General features: G+C 42.3%; 1 protein-coding gene across 3 annotated transcripts in view; it reads right to left on the bottom strand.

Moving 5' to 3' along the window:
- htt (huntingtin) overlaps positions 1–12934 on the bottom strand; it is a 164278-nt gene that overhangs the window by 78468 nt on the left and 72876 nt on the right. For all 3 annotated transcript variants that reach the window (XM_060926394.1, XM_060926395.1, XM_060926396.1), the window contains 9 exons: positions 12455–12601; positions 12151–12271; positions 11866–12011; positions 6397–6554; positions 5744–5946; positions 5436–5562; positions 2955–3079; positions 2708–2818; positions 451–528 (listed from right to left, as the gene is read on the bottom strand). In XM_060926394.1, the coding sequence (XP_060782377.1) occupies positions 451–528; positions 2708–2818; positions 2955–3079; positions 5436–5562; positions 5744–5946; positions 6397–6554; positions 11866–12011; positions 12151–12271; positions 12455–12601 (1216 nt within the window). The remainder of the gene's footprint in view (positions 1–450; positions 529–2707; positions 2819–2954; positions 3080–5435; positions 5563–5743; positions 5947–6396; positions 6555–11865; positions 12012–12150; positions 12272–12454; positions 12602–12934) is intronic.

Here is a 12934-nt window from a genome sequence, read left to right as displayed (position 1 = left end):
AATCGACCCCACACATGTGATGCTCCAGAAACTCAATCTGCTCAAAGGAAGGTCAGTTTTATAGCTTCTCTAAAGAGCTCAACTGTTTTCAGCTGTGCTAACATGATTGTACAAGGGTTTTCTAATCATCCATTAGCCTTCTGAGGCAATGAGCAAACACATTGTACCATTAGAACACTGGAGTGAGAGTTGCTGGAAATGGGCCTCTATACACCTATGGAGATATTGCACCAAAAACCAGACATTTGCAGCTAGAATAGTCATTTACCACATTAGCAATGTATAGAGTGCATTTCTGATTAGTTTAAAGTGATCTTCATTGAAAAGAACAGAGCTTTTCTTTCAAAAATAAGGACATTTCAAAGTGACCCCAAACTTTTGAACGGTAGTGTATATGGTACAGTTAGAGGTGTGTATGCGTAAGTGCGAAGCTGTGAGCATGTGACACACCTGTTGGACACACACTGTGGCGAGAGTTGGCTCCCGTGAGAAACACGACTTCAGATAACCCAGGATTTCCTCCACACACTGAATGCAAAACACAGAGAGAGTGAACTCTCGTTCTCTTTATCCATATTAACACATTACAATCCCTTGACTGGTCCGAACACACTGTTCGTAAAACCAACAAGGTTCTTGGACTGATTAAAAGGGTGTGCAAGGACGTTACGGACAAAATACACTCGAAAGCTCCTTTACTGCTCGCTAGTGAGACCACGTCTCGAGTACTGCGGTTGTCTTTGGTCACCACAGACTATAAAGCACCGCCGTCTTCTAGAAAACGTACAAAGACGTGCTACAAAGCTCATCTTTAATTATCCAGCTGATGTTCATCATCAAGAAAAGACTCAACACTGAACTTGCTGTCTCTCGAATAGCGCAGACACAGAAATGATGCATTTATGCTTTTCAAATTTATAAAACTGGCATTATGCATATTAACTGTGACAAGTATTTTAAACCTGACATTTCTCACTATAACATTCGCAGTCGTAAGTCAAATAACTTGTGCATCATCAATCACAAGAAACAAAGTTACTTTAGACTTTCTTTTTTCCCCCTAGAGCTGTAAACTTATGGAACAATCTGCCGTCTTCATGCAAAAGTAATGCAAGTGCATTTAATACTGCCTTACTGCAGTTTCTGAAAGACAAACAACATAATTACCAGCTTCCTTAATCCTACTAGGCAGTGGCGAGACCTTGCTTAGAGCCGGTCTAGAACGGAGAAGTAAGACGACTCCTTCCCTCCACGAGTCTGAGGGTTCACCTGGGGCAAGTGATAGTACCCTCCTGCCTCCCTACCCAGGGTCACAGGATGGCGAGCCTGGCGGATGAGCTCATCCAGCCAACGGCAGACTCACTCAGTCCTGTGGCAACCGGAAGACCGGCAGAAACTGCCCTGCAGTGGCTTGTGTCTACCAGCGTCTTGAACTCTCTTTCTTGCCCTGGATTCTGGACCTTGCTACCAAGTGGATGACGGATCGTGCAACCGTCGTCGTCTCCAAGCACACGCTTCCCTGAAAATCAATTCCTGTATAATCATCATCCTGGCGCCTTACTCGCTTCAAGTGGCTGCAAAAGATGATACTTTTTCCTTTTTTTTTTTAAACACTTGATTACATATTTCAAAAGTATATTATAAAACAGATTTACATCGGCCTATTATATTCTTCCATGTAACATTCATTGCAGCATTATTTTATTACTAATATTCCGATTTTTCTGTACTTTTGTATTTTGATATTTATGGGGTTTTTTTTTTAAATATATTTTTTCATTTTATAGCCTAAGGGACTATTTTGAATTGGGGCGCGTGCACTGTTACTGTCCCTTGTCATCATGTTTATTGTTTTGTATTTGGTTGTATTTAATTCTGGTGGGGATTTTTTTCATCCATTTTAATAACTGTAATGATTTCACTTTTTGTGGCAAACTACAATAAACTAAACTACAATATACACAGAAATAAGAATAAAACAGAAGACGTGATGTTTCAAGAAAATAATCGACCATACTGATTCACTATATAAATCTCATCTCATCTCATTATCTGTAGCCGCTTTATCCTTCTACAGGGTCGCAGGTAAGCTGGAGCCTATCCCAGCTGACTACGGGCGAAAGGCGGGGTACACCCTGGACAAGTCGCCAGGTCATCACAGGGCTGACACATAGACACAGACAACCATTCACACTCACATTCACACCTACGGTCAATTTAGAGTCACCAGTTAACCTAACCTGCATGTCTTTGGACTGTGGGGGAAACCGGAGCACCCGGAGGAAACCCACGCGGACACGGGGAGAACATGCAAACTCCACACAGAAAGGCCCTCGCCATCCACGGGGCTCGGACCCGGACCTTCTTGCTGTGAGGCGACAGCGCTAACCACTCCACCACCGTGCCGCCGGATTTCATTATATTGTTATAATAATGAAGAGGTGAATAAACTCATGAACAGCTTTACTAAGGCAGCCTCTCATCTGTTTCATCCACTACTAGAATTAAAACGTTTGCTAACCGAGGCCAACAACTACCACAAGACTTTCATTATTTAAGCGAGCTTTGAGCAAATGAGTTTTTCGTAAACGCGTCAAAATCCCTGTCTGCTGACGCAGACGAGGTTAAGGTTGGAGATTAAGTTAAAAATGCCGGCGTACTCCAAGAAACAAAAATAATTCCATGAACGTCATGCATTCAGTCATACTTTGCCAATGTCGTGCAGGGTGGCCAACTCCAACAGCTGGGACAGAACGTCGAGCGCAGAGCGCAGGAAGCTGCCAAATTTCTCGCTGGTGTTGTGGAGGTCGAGCGTTACCTTGAAAACACCCACAAAGTCAGACATGACAAACTACCCATTAATCATTTCATTCATTTATAATGCACAGACATCCTTCTGAGGTCATACAACTTTCAGATGAAATAACCAGATATCCGCCATGAAACTGTCTCACTTTGTAGTTGGCGTGAGTGGCCTTTAGCACGTCGTAAAGCTTCAGATAAGGAGGCAGGTGATAAAAGCTGCCCACAGAGGTGGATTTGCTTGCTGGAGCTGTGCCTGTACTGTCTGCTGCTCTGCCTGTGTAAACACGGAGAAGGAGAGAAGGATCCCAGGATTCAGATCTCAACAGTAAAATGAAAAACAGGCCTCTCAGAATATTTGAGACATTTTACAATTACTTGTGACTTAGGAATTCATACAATTAAGCAGATCCTGTTTTTTTTTTTTTTTTTTATAAAACAGACCAAGTAGTTCAAGTCAACATATTCAAGAACCGGACCACCGAAACAGGCTTATGAGCATGGATGGTTATTCACTCTTATCAAGTTTATGACTAATAAGAACATTTCTCAGTCGTGGTTTATAGGATGCAAAGCCCTCGGTTTTCCAGCTAAAAAGTTAAATTTGTTGAACTTTGGCAGTGAATTCAAGCTTCAAATTGAATGGCAGAAAATTACAATGGAGAAAGGTCTTTTTTGCTTGGTTGGTTTTGTTTGTTAAAGCAGATACGCAGAGCCATGGCCTCACTTTCATTTATAAATGCCTTGAGACCTCAAGAATAGCACAGGAATAGTTTTAAGCGTTAACAATAAATCTAATATAGTAATTTTTACGATTAAAATGATTTATATAGGTAGCTTGATGTCCGTAACATCACAGCAGGAAGTCTATTGGTCTCATCGCCATTTCCGCTATACTAAAACACAGAGCTGACTGCAACTCCGATCCTCCATTTTGAGCTAATTTATCGCCATGTCACGTAGATGTATTGCTGGCGGGTGCAGCAGCATGACACAAGGTGGATTTACGTTGGCCCAAGAATGTTCAAACTGCAAAGATTTGGACGCGTTTTGCGAGAAGTTCATGAACACATTGGGCGCCTACGAAGTGGTCTCTCCTCTGCACATTTTACTGAAGACTCGTACGAGACCTCTGATCTGTTGAGGAGTGTTGGCTATAAGCCCGTATTGGAAGAGGGTGCAGTACCAGCAATTAAAGAAAATAAAACAAGAAAAGGAAAGTATTTATTTTTTTTTTAAAGTGAGTTCAGTTGCACCAGTTCTCCCAGAGCGTGAGCTGAGGGTTGTTGCTAAAACCCGGGACGGAACATATCGCTCGGGCAGTGACCTCCCCACGGCTGTTGCTAAAACCGGTGACATCCTGTTCCATCCCGGGTTTTAGTAACTGCCTGAGCCGAGCAGTAACGGAGGAGTACACAGTATGGAGAGAAAGAGTGGAGCAGCTGTCTGATTTCTAAACTGGATATCGCTGCCATCTCGCCCTTACCTGGAAGAAGCGAATGAACGGAGAACTGAACGAACAACTGAAAGTCAGATTGTTTCAAAACAATCGGCCACAAGGTCGGCCTTCAAGAAGCGAGAACACAGACGGGTAAGCGCCGACTCTCATTTGGATAAAAAAAAAAAAAAAACTCGTTTACCTGTAGCGGGGGCGTGGCCAAGCAGCAGTCTGTGAATGGAGGGCGGGGTTGGAGAAGGTAAGTGGCTAAGTCGTTCCACCTGCTGTCAATTAATGTGTGTGTTTGTTACAGGAATGGAGCATAAAAGGAGAGAGAGCAGAGAAAGGGGCTCTCTCCCCAACCATAACGAACGAGTGAGTGAGTGAGTGAGTGAGTGAGTGAGTGAGTGAGTGAGCGAGCGAGTGAGTGAGTGAGTGAGCGAGTGAGCGAGTGAAAGAGTAAAAAGCAAGCTGAAAAGCTGAATAAAGTGTTTTGTGTAAACATCAACTCTCACCTGCCGTGCTTCTGTGCTCCACCCACATTAGGAACTGTTACAAACACATGTAACTTGTATTGTGTGTTTAAGTTAGCGGTATAAGATTATTTAATTTGCTTCAGAATGTGATTGTCTCAGTTCATCTGATTATTTAATTAGCCTTTTACGGTTTATCAGTGAAAATGCATGCATGTACATGTATGTTGCATAAGTTATAACACCCATCCTGTTTTAATGAGAGTCAACCCACAATCAGTGAAGTCAAAATCAGTCTTAGTTGAGCAAGTTGGTAACGGGATTTCTTACTTTCACCATAAATTTTTATTTATACAATATGACTTTGGTCTATAGCTGTCAAAGGCCTCGGCCTTAAAACCGGTTACCGCCGTGACGTCACGCACTCAGGGCTGGCTGGCTCAGCGGGGCAGCTCGGATGCCAACTTTGTGGATAATTTAAACTCTTAAATATATATTTTTTTTATTCCTATTTATGCAGCATACAAGAGTCAAGGATGGAGATACTATCCACTCAGAAATTTATTTTAAAATAAAGGTTCTGCGTATCTCCTTTAAGGAGGCTTTCATGTTCAACTTCTGACAACTACTTAATGGAACTGCTGACCACAACAGGCAAAGAAAACGCGACCGGACTGACGCAAATACTTGTGAAGTAAGCGTGATGGGTCATCCCATCTTACCTGCATTGGTCTCTCCTCCTTTCTTTGGACTCAGGGGAGTGGCGCTGGGTTCAGTCGTGTCCTTCTCTTTGCCCTTTCGCCTGATTGGGCTCAGCGATGGAGTGTTGGCCAGCGATGGCAATGTAGCCTGGTTAAAAATAATAATAATAATAATGGTTTACTGAAGATATCAAAAGTATAGTTTCATACAGTGATTTATAACATACCAAAATATCATCAAACATGCAAATATGAAATATATATTCAAAGCATTTCTTGTTTAGAAAATTACTGCAGTGTTGTTCTGCTCAGGACCTTCCTGATATTACCTTCACAGCAGGGCCTGGGGAAGTGTCCTCCAGCACATGTGCACAGATGTTGAGGACCTTTAGCAAGTGTGAAAACAACTGCTCTGCCATAGCAACTACGGAACGGTCACTCAGAGCAGGCCACACCTCTTCCTGTTTGGAAGGAGTGGAGCTGGACTCTTCCTCACCACCCCAGGGGCTTTTCATGCACTTTGGTGCAGCAGCTTGAGTTTCAGAAAGGAAACAAAAACAGGTAAGGCAATAAATCTCACACCCACAAGAACGAACCTTCAAGATTATGGTACTTTTGTCACACATCTGCTCCTTTTAAGCCACCAGTTGATTCAAATTTAAGGCAACAGGATATAAGGATTTACAATTTCCATCAGTCCTGTTTGCTTTTTGACCTTGATGGCATCATATCAGACTCTGACTCCTCTTTATTTACACTTTCGCATTCTCTCACACTCTGCCCTGATTGGTTTTCAGCCCTGACACTGCGTCGCTGGACCACAGCACCATGCCTAAAGTTGAGATACTGTAGTGTTTGACATATCTGATGCTCAATTTTTGTACTCATGCTAAAACCGCAGCATTAAATTAACAGAAATGACAGTCGATTATCATCAGTCAAACCAAAATTTAATGATCGACAGTCGAAGGTAGGTGCAGACCAGCAAGCAGGTTTCCAGCCAGCATCAAGGCATCCTGATGGGCAGAGAGATCCAACGGGAACCAGGCCGAGGAGAGCAGGGACAGTACCATGCTGGCCACGCCCACAATCAACGACCTGCGGCTGTCTTCACTGCTACCACTCTGGTTCTGAGACAGACTAGAGAGAGAGAGATACAGATTAAGGCTTTGAGTAATAAGTGTTAACAAGATAGTGTGAAATGAGTATGCTGTATGTATGTATGTATGTATGTATATGTTTCCCAGGCTTTTAGGCATTATTTTACCATCTAGCAGGCAATGCAACATAACAGGTGTTTATATGTTAGCTAGGTAGTACTACAATATAGTAGTTAGAATGCTTTCCACAAACAAGCTCTACTGGAACATTAATCAGGGCATGACATTAACGGTAGTCCGACTGTCCGGGACAACCAAACGTTCGGTCAAATCCGCATCTACATGTCCAACGGGACAAGTTGAATATTTGTTGAAAATCCCCATTTTTATAGTAAATATTCTACTCTGGCTCTGAGACAGACTAGAGAGAGAGAGAGAGAGAGAGAGAGAGAGAGAGAGAGAGATACAGATTAAGGCTTTGAGTAATAAGTGTTAACAAGATAGTGTGAAATGAGTATGCTGTGTGTGTGTGTGTGTGTGTGTGTGTGTGTGTATGTATGTATGTATACGTTTCCCAGGCTTTTAAGCATTATTTTACCAATAAAGTTGCAACAAAAGTAGTTCAATCACCTCAGCGATCCGGCCGTGTTTTCGTTTAATTCCGGGAAGCCGAGTACAGCAGGTGCGTGTGTAAAAATAACCACATCGTAATACCTAATTATAGATCATTAGACTTGGAATTCAATGAAAACGGAGAAACGGTGGTCAAATACTAGTCTGGTTAACACCAGACCATATCACAAGTGAAATATGGTCTGGAATCCGCCTATTGAATTTCTCGTAGGGGAGGTGTGGTTTACGATTGTCAACGGCGGTTTATTGGACGTTGCGAATGTCTATCATTTGGCGTATACGTAGCCCATGGCCAATCATGGCAGTTGTACCCGGTGACGTAGTTAGAGCGACGAAGAAGACGAAGAAGAGAAGGAAAGAGAAAGAGAAGGCAAAACAAAAATAGGAAAACAATGGCACCGAACTTATTTCACTTGTGATATGGTCTGGTGTTAACCAGACTAATTCAGAACAGTGTCTAAAGGTTGATTGAAAGTTTGGTTCGTATCGCTCGCCGCCATGTTAAATGTGATCCGTAAACAGTCCCAAATAAACTACAAGCTTCCGTTTGTCGAGTAGTACGCGTCACCGTCTTTCCACCCTCCCCACTCTCTGATTGGCTCCCTAACTCAGGCGAGCCTTTAGACCATAGTTTCCATGCTGTCCTTTCAGATCGGAACGATTGTGCAAAGCAGCACGGGATTTCCCAGGCTAGTCAAATACCGCAATAAAATAAATATCTGTGGTAAATCTTCATTTCATTTAGACATTCCTTGCATTTTTCTTTTGCATGGTACACATTAACAATTACAAAATGTCGTAAAATATTTTGCGGGAAATTTACAACAGCGCTGAACTCACTTAGTTTGTTTGCAGTGTGATTCTGTCACCCTTATCATGTCCAACTTGTTTTCTTTCGTTTCATTTCATCCAAAGAAAGTGAAAAAGATGACAATTCCAACTCTTAAAATTGCCTATTAGGTAACAGGTTATGAAAACACATGCAGCATAACAGGGCATTGGATAGTTTCTCTTTATTGTTACAGTTAAAGTCTTAGTTTTATTGAAAAAAAAATCATTAAAGCATAATGATTATTATAACTATACCTGCTTTTTGATAAACTTTGCTAACCACTTTCCTTTCATTGAAATAGTAAATATATACAGTGGTGCTTGAAAGTTTGTGAACCCTTTAGAATTTTCTATATTTCTGCATAAATATGACCTAAAACAACATCAGATTTTCACACAAGTCCTAAAAGTAGATAAAGAGAACCCAGTTAAACAAATGAGACAAAAATATTAAACTTGGTCATTTATTTATTGAGGAAAATGATCCAATATTACATATCTGTGAGTGGCAAAAGTATGTGAACCTTTGCTTTCAGTATCTGGTGTGACCCCCTTGTGCAGCAATAACTGCAACTAAACGTTTCCGGTAACTGTTGATCAGTCCTGCACACCAGCTTGGAGGAATTTTAGCCCATTCCTCCGTACAGAACAGCTTCAACTCTGGGATGTTGGTGGGTTTCCTCACATGAACTGCTCGCTTCAGGTCCTTCCACAACATTTCGATTGGATTAAGGTCAGGACTTTGACTTGGCCATTCCAAAACATTAACTTTATTCTTCTTTAACCATTCTTTGGTAGAACGACTTGTGTGCTTCGGGTCATTGTCTTGCTGCATGACCCACCTTCTCATTTTCCTTTCATGGACAGATGTCCTGACATTTTCCTTTAGAATTCGCTGGTATAATTCAGAATTCATTGTTCCATCAATGATGGCAAGCCGTCCTGGCCCAGATGCAGCAAAACAGGCCCAAACCATGATACTACCACCATGTTTCACAGATGAGATAAGGTTCTTATGCTGGAATGCAGTGTTTTCCTTTTTCCAAACATAATGCTTCTCATTCAAACCAAAAAGTTCTATTTTGGTCTCATCTGTCCACAAAACATTTTTCCAATAGCCTTCTGGCTTGTCCACGTGATCTTTAGCAAACTGCAGATGAGCAGCAACATTCTTTTTGGAGAGCAGTGGCTTTCTCCTTGCAACCCTGCCATGCACACCATTGTTGTTCAGTGTTCTCCTGATGATGGACTCATGAACATTAGCCAATGTGAGAGAGGCCTTCAGTTGCTTAGAAGTTACTCTGGGGTCCTTTGTGACCTCACCGACTATTGCACGCCTTGCTCTTGGAGTGATCTTTGTTGGTCGACCACTCCTGGGGAAGGTAACAATGGTCTTGAATTTCCTCCATTTGTACACAATCTGTCTGACTGTGGATTGGTGGAGTCCAAACTCTTTAGAGATGGTTTTGTAACCTTTTCCAGCCTGATGAGTATCAACAACGCTTTTTCTGAGCTCCTCAGAAATCTCCTTTGTTTGCGCCATGATACACTTCCACAAAACGTGTTGTGAAGATCAGACTTTGATAGATCCCTGTTCTTTAAATAAAACAGGGTGCCCACTCACACCTGATTGTCATCCCATTGATTGAAAACACCTGACTCTAATTTCACCTTCAAATTAACTGCTAATCCTAGAGGTTCACATACTTTTGCCACTCACAGATATGTAATATTGGATCATTTTCCTTAATAAATAAATGACCAAGTATAATATTTTTGTCTCATTTGTTTAACTGGGTTCTCTTTATCTACTTTTAGGACTTGTGTGAAAATTTGATGATGTTTTAGGTCATATTTATGCAGAAATATAGAAAATTCTAAAGGGTTCACAAACTTTCAAGCACCACTGTAGTAATAAACAGCGTTGTATCCAAGTCCAGTCTCCAGTGTTCAAGTCTAAGTCATTAAAGAAAATTTTGAGTTGAGTCCACTATTGATCCGAGTCGAGTCCAACACTCCAACCGCACCATTTGACGGCAGCTGTTTTAGCGCCATTAACATTAGTTTGTTCCTGAACATGACGTATGAACAGGTGAATGTGCTTCTCTTTGACTACGTTTAGACTGCACCCTGAAACGACCCATATCCGATTTTTTTGCCCATATGCGACCTGTATCCGATTTGTTATTGACAATCTGAACGACACAGATCTGATTTTTTCACATGCGACCCAGGCCGCTTGGATATGTGGTCCTAAATCCGATGCATATCCGTTATTTTCACATGCGACTGCAGTCTGACCGGACAGGTCGCATTCATGCGACCTACACGTCATCAACAAGAGACAAACGTCACTATTCTGCATTGGCTAATTCCGCCTCTTTGGTGGAAAACAACAACATTTGTACAGTTTTCAGAATTTAAATAGACTTTTATAGAATTGATCAAGCTAATGGTGGATTTGGTAGGGACCTGGATGTTGATCTGTTAGCCTGATTTAATAAAACAGTTTCTATAACTGATTTATAACTGAAACCATCCTGTATTACAAGATTATAAGATTGTTCTGGAAATTTCCAGTAATTTGACACCTTCGGTCTCATTAGTCTGCTGCCCACATTAATCAGATTATTGTGTGAGTTCCGCCGCCGCCACAAAAACCACATCGCCAGGTCTCGCCTCATCTCCATGCTTTACTTGCAAACTTGGAGTGCGCTTTTTTTTTGGTTTACGTATTACGTAGATGTGCTTATTACGTGTCAATTTGCGCACGCGGGACACTTTTGGGTCGTTTTCTGTTCATATTGGAGATCGCATACAAGTCTCATATAATTGGTAATGTGAACGGCCTAACAAAAAAATCGGATTTCACAACAAATCGGATATGGGTCGTTTCAGGTTGCAGTCTGAACGTAGTGTTTGTCAGGGAGTGCGAAGTATTCGATCAGAGATGGTTGGGAGACGGATGTAAGTGCAGAAGGTGTGTTTATTAATACAAGTGAAGAAGGTAAACAATCCAGAACGGCAGGCAAAATTGTAAAACAGGAAATAGGTCGAGCGAGGCACAAACAGGCTATCATAGACTTGGCAGAATCAAAAGACAAGAAACAGCAAATCAGGAAACCAAACAAGGAAATAAGGCTCGGTAATGTGTCAGCAACACAACTCAATACTTCGCAAAGTGAGTGTGTTTTCATAGTTTGTATACTGGCGTGCTGATTACGCCTTAATCCTGTGCAGGTGAGAGTCATTTACGGCACAAGAGTCCACTTGGTATGCGCTGTCCGGAGCGCGCCCGAGGGTCTATCTAATGCACGCGCCAAGGCGTGCAGGTGTGACACTCTTGCACGAAATTAGTACACAATGAATGTAGATATAAATATCTTATGCCAAATTATTATGGCATGCTACAAAAAAATAAAGAAAAAATCCGAGTCCTCGTTTCCATTTTCCGAGTCTGAATGCAGTTAATGCACGAGTCCGAGTCATCGGTGCTCAAGTCCGAGTCGAGTCACAAGTCCTTAAAATTAGGTCACGAGTCGGACTCGAGTCCGAGTCCTGGAATTGCGTACAACAAACCTGGTAATAAAAAGGTTATGGTCAGGACAAGAGAAACATCTTGCTGCTTGTCCGACTGTGCAAGTGGCTTGAAAAGTTAATGTCAAGCCCTGTTAATATTTTGTTATATTTTTATATAGATGTTTGTTATTTGTTACACATGTCTCTTAAGTCTGACAGAAGGTGTCATGAGAATGATTTTGCTCGAGGAAGGGCACCAATAAGATTACATTTTTCTCTCAGCCCACGCACATTCTAGGTGATGCATCTTATACTTTGGAGCGACTTACTGTTGACAAAATACCACACACGTACAGTACAGTGCTCACCTGTAGGAGCGTGCTTGGGTGCGGTACTGGCTGGAACGGCCATAATGGAACGCAGGGGAGCTGACAAAGCCGCAGTGCCATCCTGTGCTCCAGGTGCACACTGGGAAAGTGAAGGATAGCAGACAGAGTGCCTCGCAGCAGCCAAACTGGATTCGAAGAGAGAATAGAAAACACAAGACAAATTTATGCCCCGAGTTTCATGTATAATTGAAGAAATTGTCAATGGACTTGATTTGTATAGCTGTAGAGGAAACCGAACTCAAGTCTCAGCCTTCTGAAACTTACAGTCAGAGCTCGAGAGGTGGAAGAGGTAAGCGCGTGAGAGATAGCAGTGATGACTCGTGACAGGTTGTTCTCCACTGTAACGTCAGAAACGCCCAGTGACAGACTGTAACCTCGATATGTCCTATCAGAAAACACATGCATTGCACAAGTCAGTCATTTAGAGAGGAAAAATAAATAAATCTCAGATATAACACATTCCGCAATTGATCATGACACTGTATGCAATGTTACGGCGTATCTCGCAATATTTTACCTTGAAATGTTAGACAGTGATGTCACGTTAAAGCATCGATAGTGTTTTTACCGTGTGATGGTGCTGACAGTAAACTGAGACGGTGGCTGGGTCTCGTGCATTAAAAGCTGCAAGTAGACACTGCTCTGATCACGTGCAATCGCCACCACTGGATCTGCCTGAGCCTGGTCACAATCGTAGAACAACCTAGACACCAACCTGGAAAGAAGCGCGCACAGGTTTTTCATTTTCACGTCAAGTGGGGAAAAAACAAAGATGTTTACAGGGTACAAAGACTGTTGGCATTCCAATGGTAAAAGACTGCAATCTCCCTCTGTGTGAACTCTTTGGGCATACCTAACAACCTGCATTTTCTCCCCCCCCCAAATCTGTCCCTCTGAGTTACATGTTGGTCCTGGGATCGAGATGCTGACCTCTTCTGCTCCTCGGACCTGCCTGATCCATCCTGGTGCTTTGTGTCTGGTTGGAGTCTCATCGCATCGCTCCTGTGGAGGACGGCCCCACGAGGACAGTTGGGGGTCGCGCCTGGAG

Source organism: Neoarius graeffei, chromosome 7 (assembly GCF_027579695.1).
Source record: "Neoarius graeffei isolate fNeoGra1 chromosome 7, fNeoGra1.pri, whole genome shotgun sequence".
Lineage (NCBI taxonomy): Eukaryota > Metazoa > Chordata > Actinopteri > Siluriformes > Ariidae > Neoarius > Neoarius graeffei.
The sequence above is the reverse complement of the archived record's forward strand: the minus strand, read 5'-3'. Positions and strand labels throughout refer to the sequence as shown.